This window comes from Dipodomys merriami, unplaced genomic scaffold (assembly GCF_024711535.1).
Source record: "Dipodomys merriami isolate MVZ:Mamm:240054 unplaced genomic scaffold, mDipMer1.0.p SCAF_22, whole genome shotgun sequence".
NCBI classification, from domain to species: domain Eukaryota; kingdom Metazoa; phylum Chordata; class Mammalia; order Rodentia; family Heteromyidae; genus Dipodomys; species Dipodomys merriami.
Window position 1 is genome coordinate 484458 of NW_027203604.1, and position 18005 is coordinate 502462.

At 39.2% G+C, this 18005-nt stretch overlaps 1 protein-coding gene across 2 annotated transcripts in view; it reads left to right on the forward strand.

The window, feature by feature from the left end:
• The window catches only part of Frem1 (FRAS1 related extracellular matrix 1), a 139142-nt gene that overhangs the window by 84327 nt on the left and 36810 nt on the right, over positions 1–18005 (forward strand). The window contains exons 25-27 of one of the 2 annotated variants that reach the window (XM_070033150.1): positions 4153–4567; positions 8483–8684; positions 10333–10477. In XM_070033150.1, the coding sequence (XP_069889251.1) occupies positions 4153–4567; positions 8483–8684; positions 10333–10477 (762 nt within the window). Of the gene's footprint in view, positions 1–4099; positions 4568–8482; positions 8685–10332; positions 10478–18005 lie in introns of those variants that run through there. The other variant, XM_070033148.1, reaches the window with a different exon arrangement.

Here is an 18005-nt window from a genome sequence, read left to right on the forward strand (position 1 = left end):
TGGCTCTGAACCAAAGCTGAAAGCCTGTCTTAATGAAAGTGTGATGGGGCGCTTTTTAAAAATTAAATATATGCAACCAATCTAATCACCTAAATTTATGTGGCTTGCTATTAAATTTGGCAAGGAATTTGGCTGGGTAGAAGAGATAAATTCTGTGGTAGAGGAGTCTTCTCTCCCCCTCTTTTTAATGTAAGATATGACAGCATTAATTAAACAGGAGAGTTTAATGGTTGGATTTTTACCTTCTGCAAAAATATTTTGTGAATCATAAATTTCTCCTGCATTGTTTGGTGCTGCTGGCCTGGAAGAGAGATTTGGCAGCTTGTTCTAGGACAGACGATATCAAGTGATTAGCAAGCTGACTTCAGCTGCTGGCAGCCGGGTACTAAAAGAACATGCTAATGCCCTCCATTTTGACAGGCCGGCTGGACTTTTTTTTTTTTTTTTCCTTTCTGAGGAGCTAGCGCTATTTATGATTCCATTTTTATCTTTTAAATGCCATGACAGATGGCAGATTCTTCAGCCAACTCTATTGCCAGGAAATGCAGAAAAGCCTGAAAGCACCATGGTAATGGTGAAATCAGACCAGGCAAATACCCCAGACAAATCTGAAGTCATTCCCCCAAATTTTATGAAAAGCGTGGTCATCTTAGCTGTGGCTGCTTTTTAATTTTTTTTTTTTTTGCAGGGGTGGGTATGGCAGGAGAAATTAAGCAAAATGCACCCACAGAGGGCCCTGCTCCCTTTATTTAGCCAGATTTTTACCATAGGATGGTTACCCACATAGCAATGGCACCATTGTTTTAAATCTTGAGAATATATTTGCAGAATTGGTGTGTGTGTGTGTGTGTGTGTGTGTGTGTGTGTGTGTGTGTGCGCGTGCGTGCGCGTGTGTGTTTGAGCATCTTTGGAATATCATCTGGTCCACTTTTGCAGACCTGAGCTGCACTGACCTTGTCTCACTTGCTCTGCTAGCTTCATTTTGCTTGGGAACCCAACCATAACCATTCACTCTGTCCCTTTCTGATAATGCTGCTCTGCCGGTGAGTTGCAGTGCATTGTTACTCACGAAAGTGGAATGATGTATTTGATCCAGTCATGTTTAGAGATTGTATCCCCTTCCACCCCTGGCTTATTAGCTTTAGGTCAGTGCAGACAGCTGCCTCTGTGTCCCAGCTGGGAACACTGGCCTCAGTAAACATATTTCTTTCACTTCCATGGTCCCTGGCCTGCATGCCCTCGTTCCCATCTGTCTGATGGCAGGCTGCCTATTTCCAGTGTGGTCAGATCCCCAGCATCGGGCAGGAGGAGTCTGAGCTAGACAGCCGGATCATGAGACAACGTCAGTGCCCACACGGAGGTCACACACATGTCGAGCAAATGCAGCAGTCCTGACACCACGCTTGGAGGACCTTAGCCTCAAAGGACATCTTCATCATTGTGTCTCTATGGAGGAAAATCAGAGTTAGACATTAAAAATGGCTGCATCAGATGGAGCCTGGTGTTCATTGATCCTCATCTCTCTCCTTGTTTGCCCTTTCTTCTCTTTCCTTCTATGCTGATACCTGACAGGTTTTTAATGGGGCACAAAGCTTTAAAAGGTCCCCAATTATTGCTAATACTAAACGTCTATGTCCTTTGGCCTACACTGATGCTACATTTTCAATGGCTGATTCAAAACTCTACCGAAGCACATTGGATATTAGGATGAGGCAGGAGATAGAGAGAGAGCCATTTCACTTGTGAAATAGGGTTAAATGGGCAATGGGAAATCTACTTCAGGCGTGATTTAGGTAAAAGAGAGCTTGGAAGTCCTATCTCTAAGTTCTTATTTCACCTTGAGTCTAGGGGGAGGGCAGAATATGGAAAAGTAACAGAGAAAGAATAGAATAAAAGCACATTTTCATGAAAGGTTTTACCTGAGAAATACAGTATGATTTTATATCCAGAGTATATATGACTTTCAGGTAGACTCTGCCCAGGTGACTAAAGTAAAATTTGAAATAACATAAAATATCTTCTAGGTATGCTTCTTTTGTGTGTTTTTGTTTTTGTTTAATGCAAAACTAAGTCTCATAACACTTCTTGAGCAACAAAATTGCCTTAGTTGCTTAGAATATACTAATCAAAGATTTAGCTTCACAAAAGGAAAACTGATTTGTTTTAAGGGAAGTGATTTTACCCCATCTAAAAGGAACTTGAGAACCTGAAGAAAATGCTGCTGTTGGATAATAAAGTAACTTACATTCTTTACAAACATAGATATGTGAAATGTCACATTTCACTTTGCATGTTTATCTCATTTAGTCATTTCAGCTTTGAGGGGCATTGGTTCCTTGTTCTGGGTATTACATCACTATCTTGTAGATAGTCTCAGTGAGCCTAATTAGAAAACTCAAATCCTTTAGCCTTGCCTTTAAAGCAAAATATATACTCAACAACCCACCTATCTTCCTTTACTTTTTGTGGAATTAGTCTTCTTCCTGGATTCTTTGTCTGGGTCCAGTGTGTTCCCCTTACCTGGTTTCAGGTTTCTTTATGGTTAGATGAAAGTTCTAACCCCTAAACCTTAAATGACCAGACACAGTCTGGGAGCTGGAGTTTGATGTAAGTGGTGGAGTGCTTAATTCGTAAGTGCAAGGCCCTCAGTTAAATCCCCAATACCATAAAAAATATAGAAACAAAGAAATTATTAGGACTGGAGGTTGACTTGAGCCGTACAGTGCCTGGCCCTGAGTTAAATCCCAGTACTCCTACAAACAAAATAATTTGTTAGTTGAATTTGTTAGACTGGTAAAATAAAGATAAGCTTCATCTCTAGTCTAGAAAAAAAATCTTCAAAGAGAATTTTTCACGAAAGATAACTTACCAGCAAAGTTAGTACTGTTTTTGGAGATGGTAACTGTACTCCTCATGGATATTTCTAGCAACTATGTACATGTACAGAAGGAAATGAAGAAGACCTGACTGTGGTTAATCCCCAAATCCCCATTTGGTTTATGGTAGATCGTCAATCTCATGTAATAGTAGTGGTTTCTTAACTTTTTGGAGTTTTGATATTGCATCTTAATTGAATAATTTCATGATTTTCTTTAAAATAAAATGAACATGTTGAAATGTTATAAAGTTCACTTAAATTAGTGTTACCAGGAAAATGATTGCAATGGATAAACTGGGACTTAGTGATCAATACCATCAAAAGCATGTTGTGGTATCATAAACCCAATACAATAAGAGATGACATGCTTTAGTAGGTATTATTTTACCTTGTCTTCCTCGTTTTGTTCGTGGTATTCAAGTGTACAACTCTTTTTCAGCAGGTTACTAAACCAGCGCTTAGTTACAACTCTTTTAGAGTAGAAGGAATAGGGCCAAAAGGCTCAAGTTCTAGTCCTGACTCAGCATTGTACCTGCCTTATCTTCTCCCATCAAGTTTCTGAATCTTTCTTTCTTTTTTTTTTTCAGACAGGGAAGGACTCCTTGTTTAACACAACTCTAACACCTTAAAAGGAGCAAAGTAAAAGAACATGTAAATGGCTAGAGCTCAGAGTCTTGCAAAGTATTGTAGAGTTGGAACTCAGTGATCACCTGTTCCAGCTCCTTCATTGGCGTAGAAACAAGGCCCAGAAAGGAGATGTAGCTAAAACGATATTGCTGAGTAATGTGATCTGCCCTTAAGAAATTTGCCAGGGAAACATATGAATAGACAAATTAATCAAATTCAGCCTTTTTTTGGTACTTCCTCTGTTGGCTCTCTATCAGTCTTCAAAGTTCAGCTTACTATATTCCCATGGAAAAATACAATTGCAAATTTCTTAATATATAAAAATGAGCATATGCTTCTAACTCATACACTAAGTCTAATTGGATGTAAAATTCCTATTTGGGATAAGGAACCACATTGAACAGACAAACTCACTTGCTCCATCAATTTTGAGAAAGGTCCTCTTGGACAAAGAGTGTTCCCTTTGTGTGTTACCAGTGGGAGGTTTACTGACAAAGAGACATTCTTCTCAAAGATCTGCCCTTGATTTTTCATTTGAGTCACACCACCATATATCCTTTAGTAAAGGTGTGTATTGTTATCATTTCATTCCAGTAGCTGGTGACACAAGAATCCATGCTGAAGGCTGCCTTGCCTCTCTTTGCCAGATTCATCATCAGTAATGGACTGCAGACAAAGCATGGGGTGTTTGAAATCATACTGGAGACTGTGGACAAAGCCTTGCCTGTGGTGACCAGGAACAAAGGGCTGAGGTTGGCTGAAGGGGCCATGAGTCTGCTCTCCCCTGACCAACTCCAAGTGACTGACCCAGATACCTCTGCAGAAAACCTCACCTTCATCCTGAATCAGCTCCCACAGCATGGCCAGCTCTACCTAAGGGGGTCAGTGCTGATCCAACTCAATTTCACTCAGCAGGATGTGGACAGCAGGAAGGTGGCCTATCAGCACTCAGGAGGTCACTCTCACACAGACTGCTTTACTTTTGTGGTCACAGATAGGACAAACCGTGGCTTTGTTGTGGATGGGAGAGTGCAGGAAGAGCCTGTTTCATTCACCATTCAGGCAAGTATGGGCTTGGGTATCTGCAGCATGGAAGGCACATCAATATGGCTGAAATGTCATGGTACCTGTTCATGGGGTACAGACTGATATTAAGAGTTGGTGGTGGCACATTTCGCATGGGCAGTAGAGTTAAACAGGCCTAGGTGTGAATTTCTTTTTGTCATTTGCTAGCTGTGAAACCTCGAGTTATTTAGCATTTTCTAAATCTACTGTTCTTTCTTTGACAAAGCATGTCTATAACCAGCTTAGGTTGCCAGGTAGTAGCATTTCCTGAAATATATTTAATATCCAATTTCAAGAAGATAATAGCTACATTCTTAGAGTGATGTTTGTTGGTTTGTATTTCCTTTTGGCATTTCATAGTTTTCAGCTGAACATGTGAAAGCTTACAGGGCAACATCAGTATGTCCAATATACTAATGATGCAGTTAGAAGCAGCAACTTCCATTTTGTGTTGTTGTTAACTAAAGGACAGACCTATTTTCCATAAACTTCATTGGATTCTCCTGAGAATCTTATGAGGTTAGTTTTTATCATCTACATTTTGAAAATGAAGCAACTGAAATTCAGAAGCTACATGATTTGATCACATCCACACAAAGGCCTCGAATTTTTCTGGTTGCAAGTTCTGTATTCCTCCTATGGCATTCCACTGCACATTTGTTGTCTCTTTCGATGATTCTTAGAGGACATAATGTGTTTTTCTTCTTTTAGTCAAAACACATCAAGCATGTTCTGGCTCTCAATATTTTAAATCTACAAATCTCCTCCCCTTGGATGGAGTTCACCCCAGTCTACACACTTCCAACAGCTAAAACATTGGAATTTTGTCTCTACTTCAGGATACTCTCCAACTAGTAAAATAATTCTATTTTCACCTTGTTCTTTAGTGTCTGCATTAGGGCTCTGTAGAGAAACAGAAAATGTGTGTGTGTGTGTGTGTGTGTGTGTGTGTGTGTGTGTGTGTGTGTGTGTGTGTGATGTATATAGTATGAATATGTTTGTCTAGAATAGATAATACAAAGAATGGGAGGAAGGGAGAGAGAAGGAGAGGGTTTGGGAGGAGAGGGAGAAAAATGAAGACTTATTTTAAGGAACTGGCACATGCAAATGTAGTGTCTGGCACGTCCATGATGTACAGAGCAAGCCAATAGGCTAAAATCTCCATGGTGTTGATATTACCGTTGTGAATCCAAAGGTAGTATGAAGGCAAAGTCCGTTCTTCATTGGAGGCCCATGATCTTTTCTCTTAAGGAACATGGTGGATGGAATGAGTCATTGTGAGAGCTCATCACTCACTTTAGAGAAAGAAATCCACTTTACTCAAAGTCTATTGATTGAAACAAGAATCACAGCTGGAAATATAACTTCACTAAAGCATCTAGCCTAATGTTTGACCAGGGTAGTATTATGACTAGACATCATAACCTAGCAATATTGGCTCACAAAATCAGCCTCCAGAGTGTCTATCTAGGGTTGGAAGTCATGATAACAGACTGAGAGTTAGACAAATCTTTGGTACTTGTCCAGAAAATATGGTGAAATGATGACACATTGGCTAAGAAGAGAAACATTACATCATTGATATAAGTGTCACTGATAGGTTATGTTTGGCTCAGATTTGTAAGAGTTATACATTCTGAGTGAAGACATAGAGCTTCATCCAGCATTCTAGGACAGAAATAGAAGTTGCGGTGGCTTTTGTAGAAAGTTCCATAACTCAGTCACATTTCTCCCAATATTACACTCATCTTAATGTGCAGGAATCCTAACATCATTATGTGTAAAAACCTCACAAGGAAAGCTTAGATGATATCCTGAAATTTCCCTGTACCCCTGGTGTCTCTGTGCAGAGAGATGAAGAGGCTCAGGGAATGGCTGGCCCTGCCAGCAGTATAGTAAAGATAGCATCTTCTGTTTTTTGCTGTTACGAGCTTTTCCTGACAAGACAATCTTAACATTTACTGCTACTGAGTGATGCATTGCTCTGAACAAGTGTACCAAGGATGGAGGAACTGCTTTAATGGTGGGCTATGGGTCTCTAAGGGCAAATCTGCTAGAAGTAACGAGAGCAAAACACAGAGATACTGGACTGACTCCAGTGGGTCATAGCCTGACGTTCTTTTGGTAGCAATCTGTAGGGCCTCTGTAAAGGCAACAGAGCTTAAGTGAGGCAGAAAGGACCCTCCCATTGCTTCTATGGGCCTGGCATGTGTGGGAAGCATTTTAGTAAATCTAATAGGAGTAATCAAAAGATACAGCCCTCCTTAAAAAAAGTTGCACCCCAGTGTTTTAAGATACTTTTGGTATACTGAGAAATGGCTTAGTGCTGAGAGTGTGGATGAACTAATAGAGCTTGCCTAGGCTGTGAGATTTTTTAAAGGAAAAAGCTAAAGGGTTAATAAGACTAGGATATTTTTGACCATGACTATGACCAGAAGCACAGTAGAGGACCAAGCAACTCGAGTTTAGATACTTTTTTTTTAACCAATGACCCCAGCAAGCATTTATTGCTTTTATTTATTACCCTCCCTCTTTTATGTCCTCCATCCTTTCCCCATTGCCTTCCCTTCCTCCTACTCCTCCTTTTTTGCTATCTCTCCCTCCATCTCCCCCAACCCCCTCTTGTTACCGAGTTTAACTGAAGGGTCATAAATTGCTTGAGGAACACTCTGCCACTTGAGCCACACCATTGATCCTTTTACTTTTTTTATTTTTTAAACAAAGTCTCCCTCTTTTGCACAGACCAGCATGAGCCTCAGATGGCAATCTTTGTACTCTTACTAAATACGCCTAAGTAGTTAGGATTGCAGATGTAGTAAGGTTGAGAACTAAGAGTTTAGGAGTGACAGAAAGAGAGGTAACTTTCTTGGATCTGTCTTCTGGTACCAGTGATGAATTTGTGCTAATCCATGCAAACCTGCTTTATCTAGAATGACCTATAACAACCATTTGCAAGGTAGGTTGCGTTCCATAGCAATAACTACACGATTACATAAAGATGAAGTCATGTAGGGTCTGCACCTGTCCTCTGTCTTCACTCTTGGTCAGCTGCCTGTCCTCTGTCCTCACAAGTCTAATCCACATATGGAGTCAGCTGGTCCTCCTCTTCAAGGAAAGAGGATGCAAATCCTGACTGTAATCATATTGGCATTGTTCTGAGGTATTTCCATTTTTTTTTCTGTGCCAGTCTTGGGGATTGACCCCCAAGGGCCTGGTCACTGTTTCTGAGCTTTTCTGGCTCAATGCTAGTGCTCTGTCATTGAACCATAGCTCCACTTTTGGTGGTTAATTAAAGAATCTCACAGAATTTCCTGTCTGGGCTGGCTTCGAATGGTGATACTTAGATCTCAGCTCCCTAAGTAGTTAGAATTACAGGTGTCAGCCACCAATGCCTGGAGATATTTCTATACTTATGGAATACTTCTGTCAGGTGAACAAAGGCCCATGAAAATTTTCTGTTTTTGGAAAGACTTAGAATTCTGTTTCTTAAATCATCAAACACTACAAACAGGGAAGAACCCTTCTGTGGTGCTAATGTTAATTTGCCAATAGAATTCTTGGATCAGTATTAGTGAATTTGTTCAACAAATATTCCTGGGATCTTGCTGTGGCCCAGGCCTTGTATACCACAGCACATGCTCTCAATGAAGCTTACCTACTAAGAGAGAAATGGGGGTCAGGTAGATTCATAGAATTGGGAACAAGGTTAACTAAGGAAATTTGACCTGTTTCAGATAATGTGACATTTGCTGTAAACAAATAAGCATTAACAGAAACAAACAAATAGGGTATTTAAGGAATCTGATGCTTAAGAAAGTTCATCATTATTGAATCATGAAAGCCCACCTGAGCTCCACATTGCATGGATGAAAAGCCTTTGGATAACCTTGTATGTGATTATTGACAATTCAGGTAGACCAGTTGGACAAAACAGCCCCCCGGATCACACACTTGCATTTCCCTTCTCATGTGAGCCTCCTAAAAAATGGCTGTTATGGGATTTACATCACTTCCCATGTGCTGAAGGCATCAGACCCCGACACCGAGGATGATGAGATTATCTTTAAGATTTTACGAGGCCCACTACATGGACATCTGGAGAACACAACAACAGGTACTGGCTTTCTTGATCCTTATAATTGTTCATTGTAAACCACCCAGTGGCTGACAGGGCTAGAGATGAATTTAATTATGTGCAGACCCATTGGTGAGTGCTCCCTAGGGCTCCTGATGGATGCAGTTTATAAATCAATAGCAGGGCTAAGAAGGGTTGGTAGCCCAACCTTTCTAAATTCATCTTGACTGGGAGAAAGAACCAAATACTGGTAAACAGCTGTTGATGGTTTACAATTTTTCAATAGCCAGATGGTATTCAGAATATACATTGCCAGAGCCAGGTTCATATTTGTGACTTTTTTCTTCCACTATAAATTCTAAGTGATGTTGGTTATTTGAAAAAAAATAGTTTTTTTTTCCTAATGTTTCCTCTGGAGTTTGTATTATTTCTGCTTTATGAAGACATATATGATAATCTTTACAATAAAATAAAATGTAAAAAAGGAATACTATGATAATACTATGATAATATATCACTATACAAGATGATATGGAATTATAGAGAATAATTGTTATAATTTTCTACTACCTTTTTCATATATCTATAGATAAAACTCATACATATATGAATTTTATACATATATATGTATACATGTATAACTCATACATATATATGTATACATATATATGTATAACTCATATATATATGAGTTATATATTATATACATGAACTAATTATATATATATATATATATAATTTTTTTAGGCAGTACTAGGAATTGAACTCAGGCTCTTTACATTTGCAAGGGGGTGCTCTCCAGTTGATTAGTTAATTTCAAGGTAGGATCTTGCTTTAGGCCTGGGTTGGCCTGAGCTGAGTGTTTGCCAGGCATACCTCACTGTGCCTGGCCATTGCACTTCCTCTGTAGCTGCCACTGTGCCTAAAAATTGGTTGATGTGGAATCTTGAGAACTTTTATGACCAGGCTGGTCTTCGGTCTTGATCTTCAAATCTCCACCTCCCAGAGTAGCTAGGATTACAACCTTGAGCCTTCAGTCCCAATTTTTTATTTATGCATTTTTTGTCTTTTTTTTTGGGGGGGGGGAGGGTGTCCGGTCGTGGGGCCTGAACTCTGGGCCTGGGCGCTGTCCCTCAGCTCTTCAGCTGAAGGCTAGCGCTCTACCACTTGAGCCATAGCGCCACTTCCACTTTTTTTCTTTTTTCTTATGTGGTGCTGAGGAATCGAACCCAGGGCCTCATGCATGCAAGGCAAGCACTCTACCACTGAGCCACCTTCCCAGCCCTTATGCATTTTTTAAGTCAAGCACTTCTGAACCCAAGTAAATTTAAGGCTTACATTAAATTCATTCCTTAGAGTTTAAGGCAGCTCCAGTAACACTTACCTCCTTTTTAAAATGGATGTTAGCCCAAAACATAGTTAAGTACTTGGTTGTTATACATTTCTTCTCATTGTCCTGTACAAATAGGAACATGAATCTGGATTCTTTGTCACTCTGCTGAAATATTACCAAACCTAGAACCATGTCTGATTGTATTGTACTTACTTTGCAACTCATTAAAAATGTATTATGTTCTTTAGCTATTCTTTAAAACCATGTCCCAAATTGATAAGCAATTTTACCATCTCTTCTGTAAATGTTTAGCTTGATTACTCATAAAAGCTATGTGTTTCTTTATTTCTGTAGGTGAATTTATCCATGAGAAATTTAGCCAAAAGGACTTGAACAGTAAGACTATTCTTTATATGATAAACCCATCTTTGGAAGTAAATTCAGATTTCATGGAACTTCAAGTCACCGACCCCACAGGGAACTCTGCAACCCCTGAAATGTAAATTCTTTTGATGATTCAAAAGCTCTGCATATCATGTTCAAAATTGATCTGACTAGGAAAGTTCAGTGATCTTTTTCAAGTAAAATTATCAAGATAAGTTGATAGATCATATCATAATCTCATAGAATTTGTTTTGGAGAAAGACTTTTAGGTTTTAATTGCTCACTAATAGGAAAGCCAGTAGCTTTTTGTTGTTGTTGTTGCTGCTGCTGTTTTTTTTTTATTTGAAAATGCTAAAAACAGAAGGGTTACATTTCCATAAGTCGGCAGAGTAAAAAGAGCTATTAACTTTATATGGAAACATTCAAAGGTTAAGTAAATAGTGTCACACTTTGCACATATGTGCAGAATTTCACAGTCAGGCACAGGCCACTAGCATCCAGGCTGAAGCTTGAGGTTTATGTGTAAATTGTGCAGCCAGAGGTCACTCTAAGACCACATTAGTAATCAGAGTCCTCTACAATAGAGCATGGAGAATGAATGAAATGGTCAGCCTAAAACTGCCTTCAGTATAACCTTATCCCAGGCAGGATGAAGATAGCATAAAGTGGAAAATAGACTTGAGATGGTATTAAGCAATATTTAGAAGCATAATAAAGGTTATGAATCTCAGAATCACAAGAATAACAAATAGTCAAAATCCACAAACAGACCATAGTCATTTCATGAACTGAGTCCCTACTCCAGCCTCATCTTCAGTGTCAGTGATAAATAATTTTACTTGCTGACAGACGGGCCTACAAAGGTCTATCAGTTCACTTTTCCTTATGCTGTTTTCCCCCAGCTTTTAAAATTTTCATTCCTTTCCCAGACACCTCAAGGAGGAGTTCCTCACTTCTAACTTTTGTAGTCGTCATTTCCTAGACACAGTAAACAGCATAAATGTCTGTAGCCTCATTGTTACTATGCTCCTTTATGAACAAATATGAACAAAAGCAAAGCTTGAGCAAGTGTTTTCAGTGCTGTCATTTTGAAGTGTAGCTCAAACATATAGCCAGTAGAGGTCTCTGTAGTCACGGTTAGGAAAAATGCACACTCCTATCTGATTTGGGGAAGAGAAGGGAAATCACAGAAACTGTGGGACAAAGGGTGAACCAATTCAGCAGTGATACTCACTAGACATTATGTTGGAAATAAACTTTACAACTTAGGAGGGAAGGCAGCTGAGAGGGGGGAAAAGTGAGAGAAAATGTTCAACAAGAAATGTACTCATTTTCTAACTAATCCCTCTGTACATCACCTTTACAATAAAGTTTAAATTAAAAAAAAAAACCAGAAACCTAACAAAAAGCAAATATTAACTCCACAAACTTTTGTGTCATGGGTGCTATATGTTAGAGACATAGTGCTAGAAATTTTGAAATAGGTGTAAAAAGAACTGTCCTCTGAAAAATATAAAAATATAATTCTAAGATTATAAAACTAAACTCATTTAACTTAAAAGTTTTCCTAAGAGAGATTCTTAGGATCCCAATCTTTAAAGAAAGTATGTCAAATGCTTGAAATTATAGACAGACCTTTCCATTTTCAAGAGAATATTTTTTTTAAATCGGCTTCCAATATAATACAGTGACTTCACGTGGTTTTATGGTGGTTTCTTGCTTTGTTTTCTGTTGTTTTGTTTTTAAAATGTTTTATCTAAAAGACATATAGTATTGAACAGTCTTGCCAGTGAGCTAGTGCTGACTTCTAGTAGCTACACATAAACAGAGCAGAAATGACAGAACTCCTACTCAGACCCCAACCATGATACTAGGTATGTGCTACTTCCCCATATGCCCTTGTCATTCTCTGGCATTACCAAAGTCATGGCTTTTAAAGAATGATGTCTTTAACACTCAAAAGCATGCAAGACTAAGCAAGATATGCTTACTGTAACTATAACTTGGAGGCTATTTTTTTTAAGGCTCCTGTCTGTGTTGGGTATCAGTTTTCATGTATCTATGGTTCTCATTCACTTTGAAATGATTGGAACCCATTGAATAAAAATGCTGAGGCATATGATTTCTCAGGAGCAATGCAGAAGTAACTGATTAGAGTCTCCTGTATAGTAGGTTGTTTAGAGTGAGCAGTAGAAGTTATTCATCACCTACCTTTATTCTATCTGGGTGGGGTTGTTATCCCCAGCCTCATTTGTAAGTTGATGTTTCCTGAAATTAATTGCACATTTTTTTCTGATAAGAAAGATGTTCTAAATAGTGTTTTATCTTCTCAAAACAACCAGCATGAGGTACTCACACATACAATATAAATGATCAGTTCTTAGGTCTGGGAAGGTGGCTCAGTGGTAGAGCGCTTGCCTTGCATGCATGAGGCCATGGGTTTGATTCCTCAGCACCACATAAGCAGAAAAAGCCGGAAGTGGCACTGTGGCTCAAGTGGTAGAGTGCTAGCCTTGAACTGAAGAGCTGAGAGAAAGTGCCCAGGCCCAGAGTACAGGCCCCATGACCAGCAAAAAATAAAAATAAAAACAATAAAATTATCGACACTTAAAATTTATTAAACTTTGTTCTATATTTCATGCTATTCATTTACTCCTTACAACCATCCATGAGTTAGGTAATCCAGAACTTACAGATGAAGAAACTGAAGCACCCAGCTGGGATGGGACTTTTCCAGCTAATTAGTGAGGCGCCCAGCTGCATCTCAGAAGGTGTAGCTTTAGAGTACATGGTTGCCCTGTTGCACTAAGCTTGTTCTTGCATCTTTCCCTGTAGATACTGGCTGCCCAGGCACTAAGAAAGGAGCAGTACTTACCTGTGAAGGACCTAAATGTTTTCTTTGGTATTTTTTGAAACTCTTAATCACCAGTATCAGACCAAAACAACAAAAAAGCTGGCACTGGTGGTTCATGCCTGTAATCCTAACTACTCAGGAGGCTACCTGTAACCTTGGCTACCCAGGAGATGAGATCTGAGGATTGTGGTTTGAAGCCAGCAAGGGCAAGAAAGTCCTTGAGACTCCTATCTACAATTACCTACCAAAAACTGAAAGTGGAGCTGTGCTCAAGTGGTAGAACACTTAGCCTTGAGAACAAAAATTCAGGGACAGTGCCTAGGCCCTGAGTTTCTGTCCCAGGACACACACACACACACACACACACACACACACACACACACACAGAGTGACCAATACTATAGTCCCCATATAGTGTGGTAACTAATGAGCTTTTGAACTTGGAGTTGAAGGACTGGGTTCAAGCCTTAGCTTTACCATTCACTTAAGTAATGGTTCAAGACTTAAGTTACCTCATCTATAAAATGGGGGCAATTGGAAAAACAAATGAGATAAAAGATATGAATGCATCCTATGTATTTCAAGTCTGACAAGGAAGACTTTTGGCTGGTGGTTGCTATTGTTAAACACTATGATTATTCATGTTCGTGCAATGGACTATTTAAAGACATATTCAGGAAACATTTGAGGGATTCAAAGGCTCATCAATTCTGTGATGATTCACAAAGTGAACAATCAATATAATTGTTAATTTTAAAAAGCTAAATGCTGTGTTTTGCTATTGCAGCATTTCTACGCAGGATCCGTCCTGAAGGATCAATAGATATTCCATTTGACAAAATGTTGGTGAATATTGGCTGAAGTGAAACTCAAGTCATTTCCCACTGGATAGTTGGTGTCACTTGGCTGTAACATGTCCCAAAATTGTTGAGATATTTACACTCACTGAATATCTGAGAGGGGATCATTACCCTGCATATCTCACTCCAGCTGAACTAAAGAGCCGCCTTTCCTCTTCTCTCCCTAAGCAGCATAGTTTAAAAAATATATTTGGAAGACATTTTTGGTCAGTCCTGGGGTTTGAACTAAGGTCCTGGGTGTCATTCCTGAGTGCTAGGCTAGCACTCTACCACTGGAGCCACAGTTCCACTTCCAGCTTTTTGCTGGTTAATTCGAGTTTGCTAATTAATAGGAGTTCTGTGGACTTTCCTCCCTGGGCTGGCTTCGAATCACAATCTTCAGATCTCAGCCTCCTGAGTAGCTAGGATTAGAGGCATGAACCAGCAGTGCATGTTTTATGACACTAAAACCTCTGCAGACCACAGAATGTAGCCAACTTTGACCAGTCAGTTTTCCCAATACATCTTCTATGTGGTCTTCTTTCTTGTACGCACTGGAGAAAAAGACAACATAAAAGAAAAGTTGTTCTCTGCAGATGGTTTTGATAACTCTTCAAGCACTCTTTTTCTTGTCTTCCTTTTGGTGATCTCAGCTGAGACATTCTATTAATCATGCTTGGCCCTGAAAAGAGAAGAGACAGAAGAAATGTAAAAAAAAAAGAGGTGGGGGGATTTTTTTCTACTGGGGAGCTTTGTGAGGTTCTCACAGCTTTTATGAAACACGTTGTAGGGCAAGAGGTTGAAAGCTTTGGCTCCCGAAGGCATGCATGCTACCTGCAAGCCAGCAGCCAGTGTGTTTACTCAGTCTAGATCTGAGGAAAGCACAGAGGAAGAGAAAGAAAATGACACTTATTAAGTACCCACTGTGTACAGGTGCTTTATCTACATTACCTAATTTTAATTTTCATCATTTGACATGAGTGTAATTCTCTTCACTTTAAGATAATGAAACTGAGGCTCAGAGAGACCACAGCACTGACCGTATTTTGCTCACTAATCGGGGGCTGCAAGGTGTGTTTGACTCCAAAGCTCTTTTTTTTTGTCCTTGCTAAGCTGCCTCTTAGCTCACCACTGTTTTCCCATTATCAGAAGAAAAATGAAAAAACGGAGAACAGGTGTTCAAAGACTTAGCGCGTGGCGCTTAATTGCACATCTTTGAATTGACAAATCCGAGACTGAACACTTGGAACAATATTTTTTTAGCATTTCAGTTTTCTGAAGGCAGATACTACTTGATTATAAACAAATATTTCAGTATAAAAATAATAATTGAATCACCTTTTCAACTTCTATAAAACCTTTTACTGGGAAGCCCCAAATCATTAAGGCACAGGTTCATTGAACCCCTTTGAAGTCTGGACTCATTATCATTACACTTGGAGAAATGAGGAAACTGCAGCCAAGCACCTTTTTCAGACTCTTATTAACCTAGATTAATGTCCTGAATCCCAAATTGGCCTTTTAACCCCAAGTGTTCCTTTTAGCTCATTGTTCCTTCATATAAATGAACCAAGTAGTAACAAAATAACTAAAAGAAATAGAGAGCAGAGGGTTTTTGTTTTTTGGTTTTTTTACAAATTTTATTTTAACTCTAGCACACAGGCTGACAACCATAGCACTCCAAGCACTTTGGGAAAAATGTCAAGGGGCAGTGTCTTCTGCAAGGCAGGGTGTTGGGGATGGTGGGCAGCTCCCGGGCCTCCATACACTGAATGTGGGTGCAACCCTCCAGCCCGCTGTGACAATTGTCAAGCTGTCCCCAGAGAGTGCCAAATGTTGAGAACTACACACATGCCTGAGAAAATAGCACACTGTTGTGTTTTAAAAAAAGGATAATTTACAATTAAATGCTCTTTGATCAATGTTATCTTTCTCTCTTGTGAAGTAAAATGGTGGAGAATCCAGAGTAAGTCCAGTTAAAAAGAACAAACCAGGATCGTCCAACATCTTGTCAATGTGGATGAAAAATTACATTAATGGTGGGGGCCATTTTGGTGATCAATTTAGCTTAGGTAACAGTGGACCAAATAAGAGCCATTTATTCAATGGACAAACATTTGTTGAACACTTAATATATCCTACAGACTCTCCAAAGGACAATGCATTAGTGAACCAAGACAGTATTTCCCTGGAGCAGGCAATGTTTCTGAGTAAACTAAATACTGTGCTATATATGATAAATGCTTTGAGAAATAAATGTGTTGGTCAGGGTATGGTGAACTTGAAGGCACTGTGCTTTTGTAAAGCACTTGCATGGTTGAGTTGGGTTTCTAAACAGCTTCTCTTTTGCCTAAATGCTTAGAGTTAGTAGATGGCAGAGGGAATAGAAGCCTCGTGGTCTCTTATTCAGTTTTAATGTTTTCCATTCCTCAAAGTGGTTACTGGGAACCAAAATTAAGCCTTCACTCAGAATCAGCTTTTCTATTGTTACAAGTCCCACAAAATAATTTATGGAGGCAATTGTCTACTGGAAGTGACTTTACTCCTAGTGGACATTTGGCAAAGTCAAGAGACAATTTTGATGGTTGCAACTAGAGGAAAATATGCTACTACATCTGATTTGTGGTGTTCAGAGTGGCTGCAAAACATCTTTGTGACCTCCCATTCTAATTATCTGGTCCAAAATGTCAGCAGTGCTGAGCTGGAGAAACCCTGACCTAATGGTTTTGGAAATTTCCATCTTTGGCTAAATGACCTGAAATGATTACCATATGAATTTCACATATAGCGTGTTGGTATCCTTTATTTCTGACAGTGTCATTTCTGACAGTGTCAAAACATGAAGACATGAACCAATTCTTATCCCATTACACCCATTACACTTACACATCCAGAACTTTCCAGATTGTTCTCTGGCATCTAGATACTTACCTGATTGTAAATATAATTTTGTAGGGAGAATTCCAAAGTGACTGACCATAGCTTTTCTTCTACAAGTCTATGTAGTTTAAGCAATCACAGCCCAGAAATATCTTCTCAAATGCAGTGCTGGAGAAAAACAGCAACAATAATACACACACACACACATACATACATACACACACACACACACATACATACACACACACACACATACATATTCAAAACATATGTTATACCTATCCTGTCACTATAGAAGGGCTTTTCTATTTAAATATTTCTCTGTAAAACATATATTCTGGCTTAAATTTCATGGCTTTTCAATAGATCTTTATTATGTGTAATGAGTAATTTTAAGAAAATCAAATGGGACGTTGTGTAAAGCAACCTTCAGCTATAAGCATTCTGCAGCATTCTGACTCTGCATGGGGAGATGCATGCACAGTCTCAAATACTGAGACTCTGTGTGTGGCAGCTGAATAGCCCTCTGCCCTGAATCAGTTCCCTTCTGGATCTAGATCAGCAATCTGATTGTATTTCATTTTAGGCCTTGAGGCCATTTGGATCTGTCGAGAGGTGTTGATGGGTCTATGTTTGTTATGGTTAGCATCAGCAATAGGAGGATTCACAGGTGATTTAGACATTGAAACTCATTTGATCCTTATAAGCGTTAACTGAAATCCATCCTGATTCATCTATTGTCCTCTTTTCTGCTGCCACCTCTTCCTTCGCACCTGTCTTCTCCCCTAATCCCTCTTGCTGATGTTTGCTTCTTTTCTGTTTACTGGGATGCTTTGGAGACCCTCCACAACATGCTGTTTCTATTGGCAAGTATGATATACTTGCTGCATATCACCTCATAATTCCTTAAGCATAGTTGTTTATTTCTATGTTTCTTGATCTGTTTCGTGATGAATTTAAATATCCATGAAGCTCCTGATGTTTTTAATACAAGGATTCTCTTTTCATTTCAAAAGTTATTATAAAGTCCACCATGCAGTAACAGTGTTTTATGTCTATTGATTGAATAA